The sequence below is a fragment of the Lepidochelys kempii genome, chromosome 6 (genome assembly GCF_965140265.1).
Source record: "Lepidochelys kempii isolate rLepKem1 chromosome 6, rLepKem1.hap2, whole genome shotgun sequence".
NCBI lineage: Eukaryota > Metazoa > Chordata > Testudines > Cheloniidae > Lepidochelys > Lepidochelys kempii.
This window is the reverse complement of record NC_133261.1, coordinates 92,548,321-92,572,924: the sequence shown is the minus strand read 5'-3', so window position 1 is coordinate 92,572,924 and position 24,604 is coordinate 92,548,321. Positions and strand designations below refer to the sequence as shown.

The 24,604-nt window shown below is 49.0% G+C and overlaps 1 protein-coding gene across 3 annotated transcripts; it reads left to right on the top strand.

The window, feature by feature from the left end:
* The first annotated feature begins 9,114 nt into the window (after positions 1–9,114).
* Positions 9,115–24,364, top strand: ANGEL1 (angel homolog 1). Of its 3 annotated transcripts, XM_073349260.1 has the most exons (10): positions 9,116–9,471; positions 14,375–14,974; positions 15,543–15,769; positions 16,781–16,850; positions 17,434–17,867; positions 18,584–18,710; positions 19,547–19,657; positions 20,697–20,766; positions 21,290–21,453; positions 22,501–24,364. In XM_073349260.1, the coding sequence occupies exons 1-10, from the start codon at positions 9,408–9,410 to the stop codon at positions 22,659–22,661; spliced, it is 2,028 nt and encodes a 675-aa protein (XP_073205361.1). In that variant the 5' UTR covers positions 9,116–9,407; the 3' UTR covers positions 22,662–24,364. The 3 variants fall into 3 exon arrangements, with proteins under 3 accessions (XP_073205362.1, XP_073205363.1, XP_073205361.1); XM_073349261.1 differs by lacking the exon at positions 21,290–21,453 and having other exon boundaries at positions 9,115–9,471; XM_073349262.1 differs by lacking the exons at positions 21,290–21,453; positions 22,501–24,364 and adding an exon at positions 20,915–21,252 and having other exon boundaries at positions 9,115–9,471.
* The last annotated feature ends 240 nt before the right edge of the window (positions 24,365–24,604 follow it).

Sequence of the window (24,604 nt, the reverse complement as noted above, 5' to 3'; positions counted from 1 at the left end):
GGACCTGGAAAGCAAGACTACGTTAATGGGAAAAGATCTAAAAATGGATATAACTTTGCAACAATGGGAAAATATCCTGAGAGGTCAAAACTTCATCTAATTGTGTAACCCTTAAGGACAATTATTGCAGAATACTTTATCAATGATACCTCACTCCATTTAAGCTAAAGAAAATATATAAAAAAGGAAGTCCTAAATGCTGGAGAGGATTTGGAGGAATAGGGACAGTTCTGTATGTTATGGTGGGAATGCCTGGATAGAATAGTATTTTGAACGCAAAAGCAGAAAATAAAACTTTCAAAATAATTAAAGTTAGGCTACCCATAGTGATTTTATTATGTTACAGCCCAAAAGAGACTATTGAATGGGGGAAGGACCTTTTGATCCTTGGGTGCATAAACACCGGAATCTCGAGTAGGAGTAGCGAGGTTATTTTTACATCTATATTTAGCTCTTGTGCCAGCACTGTTGGAATATTGTGTTTTGGTGTCCACACTTCAAGAAACATGTTGATGAATTGGAGAGGGTTCAGAGAAGAGCCGAAGAATCATTAAAGGATTGGAAAACATGCCATATAGTGATAAACTCAAACAGCTCAATCTATTTAACTTAACAAAGAGAAGACTACGGAGTACTTTAGTCAGTCTGCAAGTACCTACCTGGAGAACAAATATTTGATAATGGTCTCTTTAATCTAGCAGACAAACAAGATCCAATGGCTGGAAATTGAAACTAGACAAATTCAGACTGGAAATAAGGTAAGTTTTTAATAGTGAGGGTAATTACACACTTGAACAATTTACCAAGGGTTGTGGTAGAGTCTCTGTCACTGGCAATTTTTAAAGCAAGATTGACTGTGTTTCTAAAAGATCTGCTCTAGTTCAAACAGGAATTATTTTGGAAATTTCTATGGCATCTATAAGGAGGTCAGATTGGATTTAGTGGATCTTTCCAGCCTTAGAATCTGTGCATCTATGAATAACATGATTACTACTAGCACCAGATGTATGATAGTTCACTTTTAGAAAAATACAGATCCCCCAACATTAGTGGTATAGGAAATAAAGTATGTAAAATGCTTCCAATGGAAAAAAATGACAGACAGCCTTACAGGAGGATCAAGTCGATTTTAAAATATATAAAAAGAAAAGGAGTACTTGTGGCACCTTAGAGACTAACCAATTTATTTGAGCATGAGCTTTCGTGAGCTACAGCTCACTTCAGCGGATGCATGCCGTGGAAACTGCAGCAGACTTTATTTATACACAGAGAATATGAAAAAATACCTCCTCCCACCCCACTGTCCTGCTGGTAATAGCTTATCTAAAGTGATCATCAGGTGGGCCATTTCCAGCACAAATCCAGGTTTTCTCACCCTCCACCCCCCCACACACACAAATTCACTCTCCTGCTGGTGATAGCCCATCCAAAGTGACAACTCTTTACACAATGTGCATGATAATAAAGTTGGGCCATTTCCTGCACAAATCCAGGTTCTCTCACCCCCCTCCCAAAAACCACACACACAAACTCACTATCCTGCTGGTAATAGCTCATCCAAAGTGACCATTCTCCCTACAATGTGCATAATTAAGGTGGGCCATTTCCAGCACAAATCCAGGTTTTCTCACATCCCCTCCACCCCCATACACACACAAACTCACTCTCCTGCTGGTAATAGCTCATCCAAACTGACCACTCTCCAAGTTTAAATCCAAGTTAAACCAGAACATCTGGGGGGAGGGGGGGGGTAGGAAAAAACAAGAGGAAATAGGCTACCTTGCATAATGACTTAGCCACTCCCAGTCTCTATTTAAGCCTAAATTAATAGTATCCAATTTGCAAATGAATTCGGAATTCATTTGCAAATTGGATACTATTAATTTAGGCTTAAATAGAGACTGGGAGTGGCTATTTCCTCTTGTTTTTTCCTACCCCCCCCCCTTAGTCTGCGAATACAGACTAACATGGCTGTTACTCTGAAACTTAAAATATATAGTTACTGTTTTTTTTAATTTGAATAGAATACATACACAGATAATTATAAGATGTTGACCAAACACAAAGGGAACTTTAAAAGGTCACAAATACAGTTTATGAATAAGATTTATTTAATATCTGTATGGAAAGTTTATAGGTGTTAGTATAAATGCTTGGCGCTTCCATAACTATTTAATCTTGGTTTATAGTAACAATGGCTCAATTACTTGTACATTTTAAATAAAGTGAATTTTTACAATAAAGCTTTATAAAGTCAAAACTTCATTATACTATGGTCAAAAATCATCCAAGTGAGATCTTACTGAATAAATTAAATGGGAGCAACTATACTCCGTTAAGAGTTTGGGTCATAACACTACAAAGGGATACAGACCTTAGTGCTTCAGAGTATAGGTATGATGGCTAACAGGAGGCTCAGAAAAGTATTGTATCCCCCATCCCTGCCATGTCACATTCAGTGACAGCAACTGCACAACTAGGGTCTAATCCTGCAAGGCATTGAGCACCCTACATAAGAACATAAGTTATTGAAGTCAATGGTAGTTGAGGGTGCTCAGTACCTCCTAAGATCTGGCTCTTCCCCAGACCTATTATAGAGCTTTTTATTTTCTTCTGAAAGATCAGACCTTGACCACAGCTGGAAGCAAGATCCCAGACTAGATAGGACAGAGGTGGGCAAACTACAGCCTGCAGGACTGTCCTGCCCGGTCCTTGAGCTCCCAGCTGGGGAGGCTTGCCCCCAGCCCCTCCCCGCAGCGACGTTCTGGCCAGCCGCTCCTACTGGGCAGCACAGGGAGTGCAGCTGGCTCCGGCCAGATGGTGTGCTGTTGCTGCTCTGAGCAGCATGGTAAGGGGGCAGGGGGTGCCAGGGGACAATCAGGGAGCAGAAGGCGGTTGGATGGGGCTGAGGTTCCGGGGCGGGGAGTAGGCAGGAGATGGGGAACAGGGAGGGTTGGGAGTGGGAGTCCCGGGGGGCCTGTCAGGAGGCAGGGGTGTGGATAGGACTCGGGGGGGGGGGCAGTGAGGGGACAGGGAGCGGGGGGGTGGGATCCCGGGGGCAGTTAGGGGTGGGGGGCAGTCAGGGGATGAGGAGCAGAGGGCAGTTGGATAGGGGGTGGGAGTCATGGGGGGGGCTGTCAGGGGGTAGGGGTGTGGATAGGGGTTGGGGTAATCAGGGGACAGGGAGAAGGGGGGGTTGGATAGGGGTTTGGGTCCTGGGGGCAGTTAGGGGACAAGGAGTAGGGGGGGTTGGATGGGTTGGGGGTTCTGAGGTGGGCAGTCAGGGGGCAAGAAATGGGAGGGGAAGGGGGCCAGGCTGTTTGGGGAGGCACAGCTTTCCCTACCTGGCTCTCTGTACAGTTTTGCAACCCTGATTTGGCCCTCGAGCCAAAAAGTTTGCCCACCCCTAAGATAGGCCAACGGTTTGCTCCGGTATGGCAGCTCCTATGTTTTTACCTGAGTGTATATGCACTATACATCCCGGTTTATTTCAGCAGGCTCGATTTTTCACCAGTGGCTACCTAATTGCCCAGTTTGGGTGTGGCGTGTGAGCCTTACATGCATATGGAGCCCTCTTATAGCAGTGGTAACACCTGTGGTGGTTTTCCTTAGTTTATTTTAAAAACAATTTATTAACTAAAAATCCCACCTTCATCCTCCTCTGAGTCAGAAAATTCATGTTCCATGTTGCGTGTCCTTATCACCACTCTGAGAGTGCTGCTTGTTACTTTGCTTTTTCTCCTCTGCGAATTACTAGTTTACAGTCATCTCTGTCTGACACCCTATGACCTCCTCACACAAAACCCCTGCCACAGCCACTCGACTCTAATTGTCAATCACAGAAAACCTCCAGGAGCAAGGGTGTCATCTATATGATTTGTAATCTTGATTTATACTGTTTCTGAATAGGAAGATCATTTCCCAGTAACTGGGGCTGCCTGGGTCATGTGGCAAGTTTTTGCAAGGCCCCTCTTTCATTTCTTCTCAAGCATTCCATGACCTCATCTGGACATTGTGACTCAAGATAGAGGTTTGAGCATTGGCCTGCTAAACCCAGGGTTGTGAGTTCAATCCTTCAGGGGGCCATTTAGAGATCTGGGGCAAAAATTGGGGATTAGTCCTGCTTTGAGCAGGGGGTTGGACTAGATGACCTCCTGAGGTCCCTTCCAACCTTGAGATTCTATGATTCTAAACTTACCACGAGATATCCTGCAGTCATATCACATCAGTCTTTGGGTGCATCAGATCTCATTAAGTAGGATCAGAACCGGTCAGCATTTGGATAAGTGTTTCAGAAAGTGGTGCTAATAAGCTGGCAAGGGGTGCTCACCCCTCAGAATCACTAGTGAATCAATGTACCAGCCCGGTACATTTTCAGATGAGAAATTCAGTCATGACCATTTGTAGTCTTTAAAGACTCTCAGCACTTTTTGCAAAAGTTGGTTTATAAGTCCCCATGTCCTGAACAGATTCCAACTTGAGTAACTGCTTCTTGCCTACTGTATATAGATGTGCTCTGTAATGATATAAGTACCTAAAAGTGCCCTAAACCCAGGTATTTATTATTTATCCAAGCAATCTTAACTGATCCCAAAGATGAGGCGGCTCCATTGAATTGTCAAAGGAATTGGATCAGTGCTTTTTATTTATTTACAGTGTTAGAGGACCACTCAAAAGGCTGACAAAAATCATTTTCTTAATGAAGGAGGCTTTTTGATAAAGGTGGAGGAGAACTATACTCAGGACATTTAAGGGCAGTCTTCCCCTAGAGGAGGTAGCCCAATAAAGATAGTTTCTCATAGAGGTTTCACAATGTATATAGCACACACAGATTGCTAAGTGCTATATAGATATAAAGAAAAAGTCCCTGCCCCAAAGAACTGGGTATCTTAGAAACTTTGGTAGTTTTGTTTACCCATATTAAGCACAAAACTCTCAACGATTCCAGTTGTCAGAGTTCAAATAGGGTTATTCTTTGGTGCAGAAGAGTAAAATGTTGCGTAAGCCAATGGAAGTTTTGACCTTGAAATGCAGGCCCATTGTATGTTTTGATTTTGTTTGTGAATAATTTTTCTAGTGCAGGCATTACAATTTTGGTAGCTCAGACATTTGCTTGCTTGTGGTACTAATTAATTTTCCATGTTCCACTAGTTAACAGTCCTCACATATTTCAGTGTGATTGTCTCAATGTTGGATGGTTCTTGGATACTATACCTCTTCTGTCAAAGATCGACTTTGTTTTAAAAATGCCCAAGTAATTATCATTTGCTGTTTCAATAGGCTGCTGCCTCTGGGCTATTAGTAATATCACCTTCCGTTTCTGTAGCTGAACAAAAAGGAAGAATAGTCTAGTAGTTAAGATGCTAGCCTAACACTTCTGAGACCTGAGTTCAGTTATCTGCTCTGTCACAGACTTTCTGTATGACTTTAGACAAGTCACTTTGTCTGTGCCCCAGCTGTAAAATAGGGATAATAGTAATGTCCCTTCCTCACAGTAGTGTTGTGATAAATACAGTAAAGACTTGTGAGGTGTTGAGATGGTAATGGAGGCCATATAAGTACCTTAGGTAGATTCATGCATGGTAAATTTTGTTCTGTGGTTTTGAAACAAAATTATGTTATTTTGAAAATGCTCTGCAGATCACCAATCATTTTGTCTTATGAACCGTCTTGCAGCAGTCAGTGCAGGCTCTGTTAACAACATGTCAGCAATGTCCTTTTTGGCTAGAGGTTTCAGAGTTGTTTTGATAGAGATATGATTAATGTGCTCATCAGCAGGTGATGGGTTTGTTTTTAAGGGATGTTTGGAGATACAGTCAGCAGAGTTAGTCTTTCCAGTTCTGTGTATTACTACTTGTGTATAAAGAAAAGGAGTACTTGTGGCACTTTAGAGACTAATGAATTTATCTGAGTATAAGCTTTTGTGAGCTACAGCTCACTTCATCGAAAGCTTATGCTCAAATAAATTTGTTAGTCTCTAAGGTGCCACAAATACTCCTTTTCCTTTTGCGAATACAGACTAACATGGCTGCTACTCTGAAACCTGTACTTGTGTATAAGACATCAAGAGTATACTTGGAGTAACAGGGCATATCAGTACTCAATTTTATCTGACGTTTGGTTTCAGATTTTTAATATGGTCAGAATGATGAATGTAGCAAAATGTTCAAACTCTTCTCTTTCCAGATGAAACTATCTGGTTTCAATATGTGACAGGCTTCAACTTTCATGGGCTACAATGTGATCATGACTAGCTGGGACTGTTTGATTCTCTATAGCTCTTGAGTTTAGAGGGTGTCATAAATATAAAGAAAAGAAAAGGAGTACTTGTGGCACCTTAGAGACTAACAAATTTATCTGAGTATAAGCTTTCGTGAGCTACAGCTCACTTCATCGGATGCATTCAGTGGAAAAACTTCAAAAACAGACTCCAACGAGAGACTGCTGAATTCTGCAGTCTCTCATTGGAGTCTGTTTTTGAAGTTTTTCCACTGAATGCATCCGATGAAGTGAGCTGTAGCTCATGAAAGCTTATGCTCAAATAAATTTGTTAGTCTCTAAGGTGCCACAAGTACTCCTTTTCTTTTTGCGAATACAGACTAACACGGCTGCTACGCTGAAACCTGTCATAAATATAAAGGGAAGGGTAAACACCTTTAAAATCCATCCTGGCCAGAGGAAAAACCCTTTCACCTGTAAAGGGTTAAGAAGCTAGGATAACCTTGCTGGCACCTGACCAAAATGACCAATGAGGAGACAAGATACTTTCAAAGCTGGAGGGGGGGGGAGAGAAACAAAGGCTCTCTCTGTCTGTGTGATGCTTTTGCTGGGAAGAGAAAAGGAATGGAGTCTTAGAACTTAGTAAGTAATCTAGCTAAATATGCGTTAGATTCTGTTTTGTTTAAATGGCTGATACAATAAGCTGTGCTGAATGGAATGTATATTCCTGTTTTTGTGTCTTTTTGTAACTTAAGGTTTTGCCTAGAGGGATTCTCTCTGTTTTGAATCTGATTACCCTGTAAGGTATTTACCATCCTGACTTTACAGAGGTGATTCTTTTACTTTTTTTCTTCAATTAAAATTCTTCTTTTAAGAACCTGATTGCTTTTTCATTGTTCTTAAGATCCAAGGGTTTGGGTCTGTGTTCACCTATGCAAATTGGTGAGGATTTTTATCAAGCCTTCTCCAGGAAAGGGGGTGTAGGGTTTGGGGAGGATTTTGAGGGGAAAGACGTTTCCAAGCAGGCTCTTTCCCTGTTATATATTTGTTAGACGCTTGGTGGTGGGAGCAATAAAGTCCAAGGGCAAAAGGTAAAATAGTTTGTACCTTTGGGAAGTTTTAACCTAAGCTGGTAAAAATAAGCTTAGGGGGTTTTCATACAGGTCCCTACATCTGTACCCTAGAGTTCAGAGTGGGGAAGGAACCTTGACAGAGGGCTTCAGTCAGTCTTCTATTAAAGGAAGGGTTGAAGGACAACATCTCATATGTTCATCAAGGCTACATATGATGACATCACCTGCTTCAGACTGTGCTTTTGCCCATACAGATTTTGTATAATATTTCATAAGATCCTGAAGGGGAGCAATTACACTTGCAAAATTAGGAAGGCAGCATGATCAATAACTATTCATGCCTAAAATGACTTAATATCTGCAATTGTTCAGTAAGACTATATGCTTTATTGTTTTGATTTTCAAAGGATATGAGATGACTCTTGTTTGAAAATACATGTCCAAAGACTTTTAAGTAGATTTTAAAAAATTGATCTTGTCCCTGTTTAATATGGGGGCATTCTAGGATTTTCTTTAGTGCATCGTCATGGTCTTGATATACTGTTCTGCACATACCTTACAGGATGGATTAGACGGCATTAGGAAATGTTTCTGCAGCCAGATATTACAATCTTTTGTAACGCATTGGCCAATGTGAGTCGAAAAGGTGGTTAGGTACGTGAATTCAGGGCCCATTTGGAGTTGATGGAATTCTTGTTTAGGCCCAGTTTTGATAAACATCCAGCACTATTAAGGTAATGTACAATACAGCCCAGACGGGTGTAATATCATAGAATCATAGAATATCAGAGTTGGAAGGGACCTCAGGAGGTCATCTAGTCCAACCCCCTGCTCAAAGCAGGACCAGTCCCCAGTGTTTGCCCCAGATCCCTAAATGGCCCCCTCAAGGATTGAACTCACAACCCTGGGTTTAGCAGGCCAATGCTCAAACCACTGAGCTATCCTTATGCTGCTCCTGCCTGATTGCCTCCATGGGACACCACACAGCTCTGAGCAGGTATGATTAGGGTTACCATACGTCCAGGTCGTCCCAGACATGACCTTTTTTTTAGTCTACCGATCTCTGTCCAGGCAGATTTTTCAAATAAGAGGAAATGTCTGGGATTTTTTTTTGTGGATCTGATGTTGCCACTCAGAAAGAGCCATCTCCATGTCCCAATTGGTCCCTTCCCATGCACCCTCAGCTGTCAGATCCTGGCCTGCCAAGTAAGTGGAGCCACCAAGCACCTCTCCATCGGGCTACCTGCCCTGCCGTGGGGCCTCAGAGCCCAGCAAGGACGGGTGAGCGGGCCAGGGCCATGCTCCTGACCCTAGGGAGGGTGACAGCCCTGCAGGGCTGTGCTGCCTGAAGGCTGGTGCTGTGTCCTGGGCCTGCGCCAACTGCCCTACCACTGTGACAAGGAGCACGACACTGCCCACAACCTCGAGAGTGAGGCCACAAGCACCCCCCCAAATGCCCCCTCCAACACCCCCCAAATATCCCTCCCTGTACACACACACCCCTCCAGTGCTTCCCAAATATCCCTCCCTGTACACACACACACCCCTCCAGTGCTTCCCAAATATCCCTCCCTGTACACACACACACCCTTCCAGCACCCCGAAATACCCCTCCCAATACATATACCCCTCCAGCACCCCCAAATACCCTCCTAGTACACACACGTCCATCCAGCATCCCCCAAATACCACTCCCGAACCGTCCCAAATACCACTTTCGGTACACACACCCCTCCCGCAACCCCCAGCTGTCCCCTCCCCTCCCCTCCCGCTGGTGCAGCGTCCTCTATTCAGGAACTTGAATGGCAACCCTAGGTGTGAGATGGGCGGATACCCAAACGGGATCACACGCAGCACCGCTTCACAACGCAGACTCATCCACACAGAGGTTGGGAGAGCAGGCGGCCTGGAGCTCCTGGGAAAGTTTACAGGCCTCATCCCCCCAGCTCTGCTCCCCGCCGCGCTCGGTCTCCGGCCCCAGGACGGACGGACGGGCGGAATCCATGCCGGGGGCGCGGGGCAGCGCTGTGCCAAGGCCGGGCCGAGCCGCCGGCGGCTCCCAATAAAGTTGTTGTCGAGGCGGAGCCGGGCTGGGAGAGGATCGGGCCGGGCGGCATGATCGGCACCGTGCTCTGCTACCTGCTGCTGCCAGCGGCGCGGCTCCTCCGGGCCCTCCGAGGTAACAGCCCCCCGCCCCGGACCCCTCCCACGGCCCGTGCGGCCCCGCCCCCGGCCCCGCCGTGGGGACGGCGGCAGGCTATTGCCTGCGCCCAGGGCTGCAGCCAGGACCACGGGCCCTGTGGACGCTCCTGCAGCCCGCCCTGACTGGCGGGTCGTGGAGCAGCTAGATCACCTCGGGCCCGAGGTGGGCGACCCCCCCCCAGCTCCCGGGCCTGGGGTGACAGGCCTCCCCGACTCCCCCCCCGGCGGACCCCCCCCAGCTCCCGGGCCTGGGGTGACAGGCCTCCCCGACCCCCCCCCCCCGGCGACCTCCCCCTCAGCCCCCGGCCTAGGGTGACAGGCCTCCCCGACCCCCCCCCGGCGGACCCCCCCCTCAGCCCCCGGCCTAGGGTGACAGGCCTCCCCGACCCCCCCCCCCGGCGGACCCCCCCCTCAGCTCCCGGGCCTGGGGTGACAGGCCTCCCCGACCCCCCCCCCGGCGGACCCCCCCCTCAGCTCCCGGGCCTGGGGTGACAGGCCTCCCCGACCCCCCCCCCGGCGGACCCCCCCCTCAGCTCCCGGGCCTGGGGTGACAGGCCTCCCCGACCCCCCCCCCGGCGGACCCCCCCCTCAGCTCCCGGGCCTGGGGTGACAGGCCTCCCCGACCCCCCCCCCCCGGCGGACCCCCCCCTCAGCTCCCGGGCCTGGGGTGACAGGCCTCCCCGACCCCCCCCCCCGGCGGACCCCCCCCTCAGCTCCCGGGCCTGGGGTGACAGGCCTCCCCGACCCCCCCCCCTGGCGACCTCCCACTCAGCCCCCGGCCTAGGGTGACAGGCCTCCCCGACCCCCCCCCGGCGACCCCCCCCCAGCTCCCGGGCCTGGGGTGACAGGCCTCCCCGACCCCCCCCCCGGCGACCTCCCCCTCAGCCCCCGGCCTAGGGTGACAGGCCTCCCCGACCCCCCCCCCCGGCGGACCCCCCCCCTCAGCTCCTGGGCCTGGGGTGACAGGCCTCCCCGACCCCCCCCCGGCGACCTCCCACTCAGCCCCCGGCCTAGGGTGACAGGCCTCCCCGACCCCCCCCCCGGCGGTCCCCCCCCTCAGCCCCCGGCCTGGGGTGACAGGCCTCCCCGACCCCCCCCGGCAACCCCCCCGGCGACCCCCCCCAGCTCCCGGGCCTGGGGTGACAGTCCTCCCCTACCCCCACCTCCCGGAGTGACCCCCCTCTCAGCTCCCGGGGCTGGGGTGACAGGCCTCCCCGACCCCCCCCCCCCCGGCGGATCCACCCCTCAGCTCCCGGGGCTGGAGTGACAGGCCTCCCCGACCCCCCCCCCCCCCCCAGCGACACCCCCTTCAGCTCCCGGGCCTGGCGTGACAGGCCTCCCTTACCCCCACCCCCGTTACCCCCCTCCCTCAGCTCCCGGGCCTGGGGTGACAGCCCCCGGCGACCCCCCTCAGCTCCCAGGCCTGCGGTGACAGGCCTCCCCTACCCCCCACGCCGGCGACCCCCCCCTGCTCCCAGGCCTGGGGTGACAGGCCTCCCCTACCCCCACCTCCTGGGGCGACCCCCCCCTCAGGTCCCAGGCCTGGGGTGATAGGCCTCCCCTGTGACCCCCCCCCTTCAGCTCCCAGGCCTGGGGTGACAGGCCTCCCCGACCCCCCCCAGCTAACCCTCTTCAGCTCCTGGGGCTGGGGTGACAGGCCTCCCCGGCGACCCCCCCCCTCAGTTCCCGGGCCTGGGGTGACAGGCCTTCCCGACCCCCACCTCCTGGGGCAACCACCCGCCTCTGCTCCCTAGCCTGGGATGTCAGGCCTCCCCTCACCCTGGAGAAATGCCCTTCAGCTCCTGGGCCTGGGGTGATAGGTCCCTCCTCCTCCTCCTCAGAGTGACCCTCCTCAACTCCTGAGCATGGGGTGAACCTGGCTCTCACTGATGTTTCCTGGAGAGACCAGCTCTCCCAGGCTCTCTTAGGTACCTCCCCCAGCTCTCCCCAGGGAACCCCAAGGAGACCAAATTCTCCCAGGCTGTTTTGGATAGCCCCTTGCCTGATTATTATTGTTTATATAGGCCTAGCAACAGTGCTAAAATCATGGGAGGGCCCTGAATGTCAGGTATCTTGCTTTAATTTAAACAGTAGTGTGACTAAAGAAGTGAGGTAGCCCCTAAAAGTAGTAAGGGGGCCCACTGTCCAGCCCTCCCTCCAGTCCCTCTGTAATTTAAGCACTGTTTAGCAGTGATCTAAGTGCTTTCACATCAGAAGACAATGTCCTTGCCCTGAGGAGCTTGAGCTCTAGGCAGATGGAGGCAGGGCTAAGAGGTGAAGCTGTGCTCTAGAGCTGGCTGAACAATTATTCAGTTTCTCTCTCTCTCTCTGTTTGTTTTAAAGGAGTAAAAGGATTAGTAGTCATCTAATTTGACAGCTAATCAGAGGAGGGTTTAAAAGAGAGAGTGGAGGCTTGGTGGAGTGGTCAGGTGAGACCATCTCTAGGTCCTCCTCCCAGCCCTGACCATTGTGTACAAGGGAGAGCAGCTCCTCCAGACCTCAGGAAACTCTAATTCTGATTGCTCGATTGCTAATAGTCAGCACTAGCCTGGGGAGCCCGTCTTTCCAGTAGATACACTGCTGCCTGTTTTTTTTAAGCAGAGGTCCGCAATCTGTGGGGTATGCCCCCCTAGGAGGCGCAGCTGGGACCTGGGCCAGCCCCCACGAGGGGTGGAGAGAGAGTGCCACTCAGCTCTGCTCCTGTCTCCCGCTGTTGGCCCCACGCCCGGGGATCAGCTGCCAGCCCCACACCCAGGGCTCTGCTCTCAGCCCCATGTCCAGGGATCTGCTCCCAGCCGCTGGCCCTGGCTACCAGCCCTGCACCTGGGGTTCAGCTGTCGGCCACAGCTGCTGGTCGAGGCTCCACTCCCACCCCAAGCTGTGGCCCTAGCCTCAGCCCCCTTACCCTTTCTGTGTTTCCCCCCTCCCAGAGCCATGGCCCCGCTCCCAGCTTGGGGGTGGCAGCGTGTGGACAGGGGTAAGGGTGGCGGGGCGAGGTAAAAAGTTTGGGGGCCACTGCAGTAGATCATTCTTCTTGGGGGAATGTACTTAAAGCAAACAATTTCAAGGGGAATGTCTTTAGAAAATTATATTTTAATTTTTTTTCCACTTTATACATCCTCCCCCATCAAAATAAAATAGGGTGCATCCGAAACCAAGTGCCTTGAGAATATTTATAAATACATTTTTATAAGCGCTTGTCTACACATGCAGTTACTCTGAAATACCTAATCCATTCTAAATTCACACCCTACCTTATTTTGGAAAAGCATTTATGTGTAGACAAACTCTGATTTGTAGTTCCATTCATTTCTCTTACCATTCTTACTCCTCAATCTCCAGTGAGCAATATCCAGGTTAAAGAGGGATAGAAAATGAATGATTTGCAGAGAACACAATATGCTAATCAGTAATGGGGATATGGTTGCACAGAGATTTTAGCAAAAACACAAATGCTTTTATCATCTTGAAGAGTATAAAGGGGAAATACTAGTGAAACTAGTATGTTCTTGTGTTGAGCATGCACTGAAGTATTTGGCCCATTACAGATGTCAGTCACCGCCATCGGGTGAATATCATGGGCTTCCTATTCTCAGACCATGGTTTCTTTCATGGTAGTGTTTTCACTAATGGGGCTTTTCCATCTTTAACTTCCATGTTTGTGCTTCCTTGTTCGTCTCTCCACTCCTTTTCTTATATGCATTTGAAAAGACAATTCAATGTGGAATGGGTCTTCTATATTGGGTCTCTGCAATTATGGAAATTCCTGGTATCTAAACTGAGGACCCCTTGTTCATTTCCTGAAAATTCACCCATTCCAAAGGTCAGCTGCTAGAACTTCCTTCCTGATGTCTCTGTCCCATGTGGCTAAATGTATCTGTATCTGTGTTTGTATAGAAGATGCTAAAGAAGGGCAGTACTATAGCTTAGATCGGGGTGGGCAAACTTTTTGGCCCGAGGGCCACATCAGGGTTGCGAAACTGTATGGAGGGCTGGGTAGGGAAGGCTGTGCCTCCCCAGACAGCCTGGCCCCCGCCCCCTATCCACCCTCTCCCACTTTCCTCCCTCTGACTGTCCCCTCAGAACCCCCAACCCATCCAACCTTCCCCCTCCTGGGACCCCCACCCCTAACTGCCCCCCGGGACCCCTTCCTTATCCAAATCCCTTGCTCCCTGCCCTCTGACTGTCCCAACCCGTATCCAACCCCCCTGTTCTCCGTCCCCTGACTGCTCCCCCCCAGAACACCCAACCCATCCAACCCCCCCTGCTCCTTGTCCCCTGACCACCCCCTCCCAGGAACCCACCCCGTATCCAACCACTCCCCGCCCTCTTACCATGCCGCTCAGAGCAGCAGGAGCTCGCAGCCCCACCACACGGCTGGAGCCTGCCGCGCTGCCCGGCAAGAGTGGCGGGCAAGAGTGTGGGCAGCGCAGCGAGCTGAGGCTGTGGGGGAGGGAGGACAGCAGGGGAGGGGCCGGGGACTATCTTCCCTGGCTGGGAGCTCAAGGGCCGGGCAGGATGGTCCCGCGGGCCGGAGTTTGCCCACCTCTGGCTTAGATGCTGCTCTGCTGACCACCTATTGCATTGTATAAATAATAATATAAAACCAGCTTAAATTTCACTTTCAGTTAAACCAGCACCAGCTCACTGAAGTCAATGGCATTGTACCAGCATAACTAAAGTCAGAATATGGTCCAAGAGGCAGCCTTAATTACTCAGAACTATAACTATGCATCTTTTTTGAGTAGCCACTCAGTGCTCTTGATGTATTCAGATGGTTCTATAGCACCAAATTGTAACTGATTTCTCTAGCCTAAATAAGCCAATAAGTGAAGAGAGCCGTGGATTTTAACCATTGTCTTGTATTAACTTCCTGACAGATGCTTTCTTTACGTGTCGAAAGAATGTGCTTCTGGCGAAGAGCCCGACCACCCAGGTAGGGGGTATCTCTTCTGTACCCAGCAGGAGGTCAGTCCCAGAAGAGCAGGAAGCCCTGCTGCAGCAACAGCTGGAGGTGGAAGCTGGTGGGCTATACAGCAGTGAGAGTCCTCTCGTGGTGGCGAAGGTGTCAGACACAGTGCCTAGTGACTGGCTGGAAGGCTCAGAATTATTGATGACCAGCCTTAGCAATCTGAATGTGGCTTCAGAGGTCACATGGTGCAGTGATCAGCAAGACGATGAGCTACATACATTAATATCTCTAGGACCAAAGGAGCATGCTGCAGTAACATTGGCAAAATTACCAGAAGAGGAAAGTGTGGCTATGATGGGCATTGCAGCATGGCCAGCTGTAAGGACACAGACCGATCACCAGATTAGTGGCTGCACCCCCTCAGCCCTGGAAAGGGAGGATGAAGATACTGCTGTGCTGGACTGGAGCTTAGTGCATGACACAGAGATAGTGCCAGTGGAGGCCACAGCCTGGCCCTTTTATGACACAGGACAATTCCAGCCTTTTCCAGCAGAGAGACCTTACCACGGTCAGTAGTAATACAGCCTTTTTTGATTCTGAGCATGCAGTGCTAGATTGGGATGAGGTAGTGTAACAAAACTTTCTGATCTCCCTGCATGTGGATGCTAAATCCTGGGTGAGCTGGGTATGTCTGCACTTGCTGTTTGTTAGGCAGAGGTTGCATCTTTCCATGCCAGGATGATTGCATCTGGTAATGAAAATGATAAAAGTAATCTTTCCTGATGGAAAGGCCAAGACTTCTGGCATTATTGGGTTGGCTAGTGTTGCTAATCACAATTCCTGTGAAGTTAACATAAGTGCCCACTTCATATTGGAGATGGCCTCCAAAGAATGGCTTGAGTTTTTCTAAAACATTTTCTCCCCACTAGGACCCTGCCATTCCATCCCTGTTGACAGCTATTCAGATTAATCAAAGAAAATCATCCGAGGGCCGATGTAGAGTACAAAATGCCCAGATTCAGGGAACAAGAGAACAGCTAATCCCAGTGCCCCAGCTAGCAGGGGCATTCCAGGAAATAGGACAGGGAAGGATACCCAGCATATATCTGACCTGTCTTCCTCTCTCTTACATATAGAGATTTTATGGAGGGACTGGGAGGATCTCTCTACACGGTTTGCGGTTCCAGAGCTAGGCTCAGAGAATGGGCCTCTGTTTGAATTCCGAGTCATGTCTTACAACATTCTGGCCCAGGACCTGGTGGAGCAGAGCCGTGATCTCTACCTGCATTGCCAACCAGATATCCTGGACTGGAGCTATCGTCTTCCAAACCTCTTGCAGGAAATCCAGCACTGGGACCCTGATGTGAGTACTACCCTGGCCCTTTCATGTCCGCTATCACCAGAGTTTTTGGGGTGTGAAGCCAGTGCCTCTGGAGTTATTAGGGTCCCTGGTTATGTGCCCACTGGCTCCTATAACCTTACTAGGATCTATTCTTTGATTGGAGGGGCTCAACTTTTCCTAATAGAAGTGGGAGCAGGACAGCCTGCTGCAGTCCTTGGCGAGGAGGCAGAGCCTATAGGGCAGTCTGGAACAAGCCCAGAGAAGAGGCCTACATGAGGGTGGACTTCCTGTTCCTTGCTTACTTCTGTGTTCCTCAGGCTAGCTTAGCATGCTGAGGAAGAAGTGTGCTCACCGCTAAGGATGAGAAGTGAATTTTATTTCACTCTTGCTTCCCCACTGGATAACTGAAGGAGAAGTATGTGCTTCAGAAGTTGTCCTGCATGCTCTGTCTCAGTGGTTCTCAACCAAGGGTACGTGTACCCCTAGGGGTAGCAGAGGACTTCCAGGGAGTACATCAACTCATCTAGATATTTGCCTAGTTTTACAACAGGGTACATAAAAAGCACTAGCAAAGTCAGTACAAACTAAAATGTCATAGACAATGATTTATTTTTACTGCTCTGTATACTATACACTGAAATGTAAGTACAATATTTATATTCCAATTGATTTATAATTATATAGTAAAAATGAGAAAGTAAGCAATTTTTCAGTAATAGTGTGCTATGACACTTTTGCATTTTTATGACTGATTTTGTAAGCAAGTAGTTTTTAAGTGACATGAAACTTGGGGGTACACAAGACAAATCAGATTCCTGAAAGGGGTACAGTCCTCTGGAAAGGTTGAGAGCCAGTGCTCTAGCTGGAGGAAAAGTTGCTTAGACAGCATTTCTTGGTGAAGGGGTTAAGTGTGGGAAACTGTTTTTCCCTCTCTTCCCTCACTGTCCCAACTCCTCTCCCCTCTCCACAAAAACTCCCCAAAGCAATTGCCAAACAATGGCAGAGTGAGCTAGGTCTCTGCCTTCCTTGCAGGTTCTGTGTCTCCAGGAAGTGCAGGAGAATCACTACTGGGAGCAGCTGGAGCCAACATTCAGGATGATGGGTATGTCCCTCTCTTTTCTACAGGTTTGGCTGAGACTTGCTGAGAACACTCCATGTCGATAGCTCCAGAGCTATACTTCTGTTTACAGAAGTAGTCCCCACCCCAGGTTTTGATGGCCACATTTCTGAAGCTGTCTGCACCCTTTCAATTGTTGTCCTGTTCCTGTTGTGACCGATTCTTCCCCATATTGGCTGATGAAAGCAACAAAACTCATCAGGGGCCTGGCTTATATAGAGAGAACAAAAGACACTTGATAGTACATGATGGCTAACGGGACAGTACTGCCTACAAGGGCATGAGCCAGAGGACGAGAGATTGATTAGAGCATCCCTGAGGGCATAACTAGAAGTATGGGCCGAAAATGAGCAAGAGGAAAATTCAAACTGGGTATTAAGAAAATCTTCCTGCCAGTGAGGTCTGCTGGACTGCAGAACAGTCTACCATGGGGAGTAGTGGGAGCTCCATAGGTTGTGCTATTTAAACCCTGCAAAACAGATTTCCTATACTTTGCTACATCTTACTAAAGAGGAGCCAAGGCTCCTGGCCATTTGGGCCCTCCTGATGGATGGTGGTTTTTTTTCAGGCTTTGTGTGCTTATACAAACGGAGAACAGGAAAAAAGACAGATGGCTGCGCAGTTTGCTACAAGCACAGCAGGTTCCAGCTGATCAGTGCCAACCCTGTAGAATATTTCCGGCCTGGCCTGGACATCCTAAACAGAGACAATGTGGGTCTGGTGCTGCTGCTGCAACCTTTACTCCCAGAGGATGTAGGACAGAAGGCAACAAGCCCCCTGTGTGTGGCTAACACTCACGTGCTGTATAATCCCCGCCGAGGAGATATCAAACTTGCACAGATGGCCTTGCTCCTAGCAGAGGTTGACAAGGTTGTGAAAACTGTTGAGCGCGGCTACTGTCCTGTCATCTTGTGTGGAGACCTGAACGCTGTGCCTGACTCTCCATTGTACAAGTTCATCCGGAATGGTCTGCTCTCCTACCATGGGATGCCAGCCTGGAAGGTAGGTGTAGACAGGGAATGTCATGGAGCAGCTCTTTGGGTTGGAGGGAGTGGAGTATTTGTATAGTTGTGTCTCTGATCACTATTATAAGGCTACTTCCTCTTATAAAGAATGAGCCCCACTCAGCAGCAAATTCATAGACGTACAGTACATTGTGATAACAGTGGAGGTTATCGAAGCAGAGAGAATTTTTAAAATCTTGTTTCTTTTTCACCGCTGATATTGCTTGTTTGTGATGTTAGCTCAGGTGGTGAAACTGGACTGGTCAGTTCATCATTGTCCTTCACTCATCCATCGCTGTTGTACTTGGGTGATAGTAATTGAAGGGGGAGGTGCAAATCCATATTCATGGAAATATTCTCTAAAGGTTGGGCCTAAACCTAGTTCTGTTCCTGAAATATACACCCATGCAAGCACTGCTCCTTTATACGTACTCTCTGTGGCTGTGCACCCAAACACGTACCAACCTCGCTTTCAAAATGGTTTGAATGAAATATTTCAAACAGAATTTTTTTTTTTCTTTCCCCACACCTTCGTTTTACTACATGTTCCCCAGCTAGTAGCTGCACCACGGATTTACATGATCCTTATTCTGTGCCAGTAGTAGTGCTGGGGTCTGGTTCTGTGTGGGGGCTCTGCACGTTGCTGGCCTCGCTTTAACTATTTTCCTCCTGGTACTTTGTTCCCCTCACCTTTACCCTGCTGCCTTGATGCAGGTTTCTGGACAGGAAGACTTCTCCCAGCAGCTGCACCAGCGGAAGCTGCAGACCCCACTCTGGCACAGCTGTCTGGGTATAACGGACAACTGTCAATATGTCACTCTTTGCCAGCCAAAGAAATCAGGTGAGCTGTGGTGTAAACGTGGGCTCAACGAAGATGATTATTGTGTGGGTCTTGCTCCCTCTCACTGAGCTGCAGTCTCACTCTTGGCAGGACATTGACACAACTCCAGGGCAGAACTGGGGAATGTGCTGCACCAAGCACTCTCCTTGACATGGATTCTCTCCTCTCAGAGTACCTGATTTGAACTGTATCACTTGTATGCCCCACAACCCGTCTCAGCCTGGGTTTCTGCCATCTTCCTGCACTTGCTGGAAGCTGAATGTCCCACGGTACTTCACATATCGTAGTCATATTTGGGATACGCTTGAAGGGCCTTGTCTTTTTTTCTTCAAAGCGCTATGTGATGTAGAGCCCATTTAGGCTCTCACACTGCTCTCCAGAGATGCTTCAGCATATGAAGCCCAGATCAGGGTGTTCTTGGTGGAAGCTTGGTGGATATAAACTCCCTAGAAATCAGGCTGAACCCATATCTCTTTTTCCCCTTCAGGCTGGGGTTTCCTCCAACATCTGTGTCATAAACACCCCAAATGCCTTGCTTAGAAATTGACTGGTATCTTGCCACTGTAGACCATATTTTGGGAAGGGGAAGCTCTTAATTTGTGGAACCCCCAGATACCACAGTGATGGGTGCATCAGCAATAGGTATTAAAGTAGCTGGGATGCAGTCTAGACAGTCTCTTCCTCTTCTATCACCATGTCTATTCTATATTCAGGTTCTTATATTGTGCCCATCACCATGGCATTCATGTACTCTGGTAGTATTTTTGGCATGGAAACCTAAAGAGAGAGCTGACTTCTTGGTTATTTCCTTCCTTTGAACTGGCTCTGCGCTGCAGACAGACGCAAGTACAGCCGGGACTTCCTGCTTCAGTTCCGTTTCTGTGATGCTGCCTGTGAACGACCTGCACATCTGATTCTGCAGAAGGGTGTGACAGATGTTAAACCAGGTACTGGAGCAAGTTCTCCCTACTTCAACATCTTTTCTGCGGCATGAGCTGCCTTTGGCAAGACTTGAAGCCAGCAAGCGGAGACCAGTCTTGGCTTGTGATTGGCTGGATGAGTCCCAGAAAAGGCAAGGACTTGGGAAGGTGGGAGCCCACCATTGCATCATATTCCCATGGTCACAAGTGGATTCCATAAGGGCTCAGCAACAGCTCTCAGCTACTGACCTGCTCCTTGCATAGCAAGTCTTGCTTTGCTGATTTATGTGTTTTACATCCTGTGTGGAGAGGAATGGAAGAGAGGGTTCAGTCTATTTTCTGTCCTCCCTTTGTTTTGGAGAAGGGCAAGTATTTTTCCATTCCTTCTGCGCTTCCAGATCCACTGGAATAAATTCATGGTGGCACCTGAGCTGCCTCAGTGCTAATATGGGTGGCATCAGCAGGTGACCACAAGCTGGCATTAGATCTGCTACTAAAGAAGCAGAACCTCTCCTCATCTCTGTGCCTTTTGACATGTTTGGTTCTGTTCTCCTCATTCCCTACCTCCTCTGGGATGGCAACCCATTTCATGATCCCAATTCTGTGACTGTCTGAGTTTCTCTGACAGCAGAGGTTGTAGTACAGGGCCACAGGGATCGGCCTCTGGGCAAAGGTAATGTCCACAGCTCTATGCACAGGAGCTGATTGACCTGGATAAGTTGGTTGCACTAATTTGCTCCTGGGATCGGCCCACTGACTTTTTGCGGGAGGGAGGTAGGGGTTAGGCTTTTTTATTGGCCTGGTATCAACTTGTTACTCTTTCAGCACCACTGTACCTAGGCCTCCTGTCTGAGACCAGGACAGTTTGCATTCAGCTTTGGAACCTTGTCCTGACTTTCCAGCATGTACTGTCACTCCTGAGGGTACCTATCCAGGAGGTCAGGAGGACTCTTGGCGCTGCAATAAGAGACCTTTTGGGTCCTGGGAGGAACTTTCAAACTCAAAATGAACAAACTGCTTCAGGACCAGTGGCATGTCAAATTGGAATCTCTCTGCTCCTTTTTAGATCGTCCTGCACATTGGCCCAAGCATCTCACCATGGTGAATGATCCTGATCCAGAGCTCTTCTTCCCAAGGTAACCTGGAGGGAGGGAAACTTCAGCTGGGCCATGTGAAGTTAGTGGCACCCCTCCTTGGAGTGGCCATGGTGGGGTGCTTGGAAAATGGGCACAGGAAGCTAAATTAATGTCAAGGTTTAAATAATTCCATGGTCCCTTCTCCCAGGCTAGAAAAAGAACACACTAGGGATGGGAAAGAATCAGAAAAATCTATCTACAACTGACCAGATCCATACCAGGCTGCACGAGCAGCTGGGAGCTTCCATGTCAACACTGGGTTGGTGCTGCAGGTCAGGAATGCAGTGCGTTGGCAGAACTGTATGTTGATGGTGAGGGAGCCCCTGTCCACTCAATGTCTTAGTAGAAATGGCCTTAATAGTCTCTCACTGATATAAGCATTAAAATATATTGAAATATATGTGTAGAAATAGTCTACAAACAGCTGCATCAGGAAAGTGGCTTAGTTTGCTTAGATTCCAACACTGAGCTTTGCATCCCCTCTCCCATGTGAGGGAATGGGGGAGCTGTTTCTTCTCTTCAGGTTTCCAGGTGTTATCCGGCATGGCCTTAATCTGACCTCTGCCTATAGCCACTTCTTGCCCCAGAGAGGTCGCCCTGAGGTCACAACCATGCCCATGGGCCTTGGAGCTACAGTTGATTATATCTTCTACTCGGCAGAGCCCATTGAGAATGGGAACAAAGAGGGTGAGTGTGGCAACATTGGGCCTCCTGAGAGCTTATCCCCACCATGCTAGGAGGGAAATGTGTGGTACAGCAAAATGGAGCTCATCATGGTGGGCAGTGTGTCTCCACCATGGCAGGAGTGGGCCGCTGGGTGTGGCAGCATGCAGTTTCCAGGGATCTGTGCCCAGTAGGGGCTGAGTGATGTACTGTGGGGAAATGCTGTCCTCCCCAGCTGAGGTGACAAGATCTCTATTTTATGCTATTGAGGAGATACAATAGTTCTGCCTGTCCTGATCATAGTTTTTAAGGGGAAATCAAAGTAGAATGGAATGTTACTTTCTTGTTGCCCAACACTTCACCTTGGGTTCACTTAGCATATGCCCTGGAACAGCCCCACAGGTAGTTGGCATTGAGATCTTAGCTCCTCTGGCCTGGTAGTTTGTATCCTTCGCAGCAGCATAGACCATCTGTAGGAGGCACCCCACTTCACCTCCAGGTGATACCCCCTGCAAGAGTCACACTGTTTGAAGGAGTTGATTTGATGAGGCTCTGCAAGTAACGGCATCCAGCTCCTACGCCCTCTGAGGCCAAGATCAGCTCAGCATGGGCTCTTTGAGGGTGTGGTGGGAATAGAGTGCGAAAAGTCTCCACAAGTCAAATTTTGTTTCCCCCGAGCCTATGGCTCATTGGGCTGACACGGTTAAGGCATGTCAGTTTCATAGCCAATGGTACGCAAGTCTCTTCAAGTAGAGGCCTAAATTCACCTCTGGGAATTTGAGTGCTACTAGCAAGAGCTTCCTTGTGAACAGCTGCATGATGACTGCAGTGTGTGTTGCAGCTCCTGTGTGTGCCGGAGCATGAATCCATATATCAGTAGCAGTCTAGGGTGCCTGTTGCTATAGTAGCCAGGTACGAAGAGGGACATGTTGTTTTGTATAGGCTGTCTGTGTGGATACACCCTTGCTTCCCTGACTGTGCAGCATATGCTAGCTGCCCTGTGTCTGCGCAAAGAGTTTGAGCACGAAGCTCCAGTCTCCATCTGACATGTCCTTCCCATTCCCTTGCCAGGTCGCAGGCTATATCGAGATGGAGCCCTGAAGCTGCTTGGCCGCCTCTCCCTGCTCTCCGAAGATGTCCTGTGGTTGGCAAATGGCTTACCCAATCCCTTTTGCTCATCTGATCACCTCTGTCTGCTGGCTAGCTTTGGCTTGGAGATCTCCAGTGCCTGAGAGAGGGGGATTGTGTGGGTCCCCTCAGACAAACTGGACTGAATGCAGAATACAGAAATTGTGCATTCAGAGCCTCAGTTGGCTCGCAGGAAACTTCCTTTCCATTTCCCCCCATCCTCAATGTAACCGGAGCATGAGGGGGCCAGGAAGACTGAGCCCTTCCCTGCATTGCTACTCCATGGGACTCCATTACTGGCTGATGCCCAGTTATTCTTTGGCTGCACTCTCTCTTAAAGGGACCCGGGCAATTAACTTCCTTACCTATTTGGTCCTGCAACCTCTGGCAGATGTTCTAGCTGTGATGTTCTTACACTGCAGGAATCAACATGACTTCCGCTTATTTACTTGTCTCTGTGTGCTGCTCCTCAGTGATCTGGGAAAGATCAGGTGCAGTTTTGAGACTTGTGTGGGCTTTTTTTTTTAAGTTGGCTACTTGCTGCCAACACCAGGGGGTGCGCCCAATCATCATCTGCCACACTAAAATGGTGATTCTTTTTAATTTCCTAGCAACAGTGTATGGAATGCATTCCCCTTGGATTCACCCAAGCATCCCTTCTGTCATCTGTAACTTAAGATAGGACTGGGCTTGATGGTGGCTCGGAAATGGAATTGAAGTAGCGTTTACCTAGGGATACCTAAAGAGAGTTTCCATCAGGTTCACCCAGGTCTGCACCCAGCACACACATCAGCAGAGTGAGAGTTTTAAGTTTCAATAACTTTCTGTAGGGAGCTTTCTATCGTTACGAGACCACTGTACCAATAAGGTCTGACACAAAGATCAGTGTGATATGGAGGTGCTGGTTCTCCAGAACCATCATAGAAAGCCCTGGAATTGCCACAGCAGAAATCTGAGATCCTTGGAAAGGCTCCCTCACTGCCTTCCTGACCATCTCAGAACAGTTCCTAGTACCTCTCTTGGCACTTATAAGTGATAGAGAAGGATTTGCCAAGGCCTTTCCTACGGGTTTTATGCAGGGCGAACAGCGGACAGCTCTGGACTGATAAGAATGTGAGAGTGATGAAGGGCTGTGGTCATAGCTGCTTGCAGAACAATGCTAAAGAGAGAAGGGGTGCCAAAGGAAGTGGAGGAATAGCTGCTTCCTCTTCCTTTTAGTAGGTACTTCACTGATCTGCAAAATGTAGTAGTCAAGGCTCAGGACAGATCAGATGTCCTCCTGGCCAAACATGTTATTTTGTGTGCATATTATTGCCCCGTTCTGGATCTATCCTGTAAAGGGAGTTGAGCTGATAGGAGCTGCTCCTCTGTCTGTGATTTGGAGCCCTATCGGTTTGGAGCCAAAGCTTCAATACTTGGATCCCCATTGTAGCCTTATTGTCATGTGTGTTGATGATATATTCACCGGTCAGCAGTGGCTTGTTGCTAGTTCTTTTGGGGGGGTTTTTGGCGCTGGACCCTGCAGGTCAGATTCCTCAGCATGACCTGACTGTTGGTGCTCAGTATTTATCAATGAGTTATGAGAAGAATGTTAGCAGAAGAGTTCTCCACCCTTAAACTCCACTTCTGGGGCTGAGAAATCTCCTGACCCTGTCTTAGCCAGGTTTTCAGGGGGGAGGAGGTGAGAAGCTAGAAATAACTATAACTGGATTGTTTTGAATAATGCATTAGAGAGGTTTCAGTGTTTTAAGTGTTACTTTCTTAAACGTCTTATTTGAAAAATAAAATTTTATAATTTCAGAAAAAATGCACAGTAAAAGTGGCTGCTGGGGCTCCTGAGGGCAGAGCCCCCCTCCCCTTAAAGGCCTGGTTACACTTCAGTTGGTTTTGTGTGGAAGAGGCGTGGGGTAGGGTGTTAGCTGTGCAAGGGTCATGGCAAGAAGTGGGGAGAGGTTGGGCCTAGCTGATAATCTGTATAAACATTCATATCAAACAGGCCATGAAAAGCCCCAACCCCTGATGCCATTCTGGTATAGCTCATTTGGGC

Coding starts and splice junctions, on each gene's coding strand:
- ANGEL1 (XM_073349260.1), top strand. CDS start 9,408: ATGATCGGCACCGTGCTCTGCTACCTGCTGCTGCCAGCGGCGCGGCTC. Junction 14,975..15,542: donor AGCAGAGAGACCTTACCACG/GTCAGTAGTAAT, acceptor TCTTACATATAG/AGATTTTATGGAGGGACTGG. Junction 16,851..17,433: donor GCCAACATTCAGGATGATGG/GTATGTCCCTCT, acceptor GTTTTTTTTCAG/GCTTTGTGTGCTTATACAAA.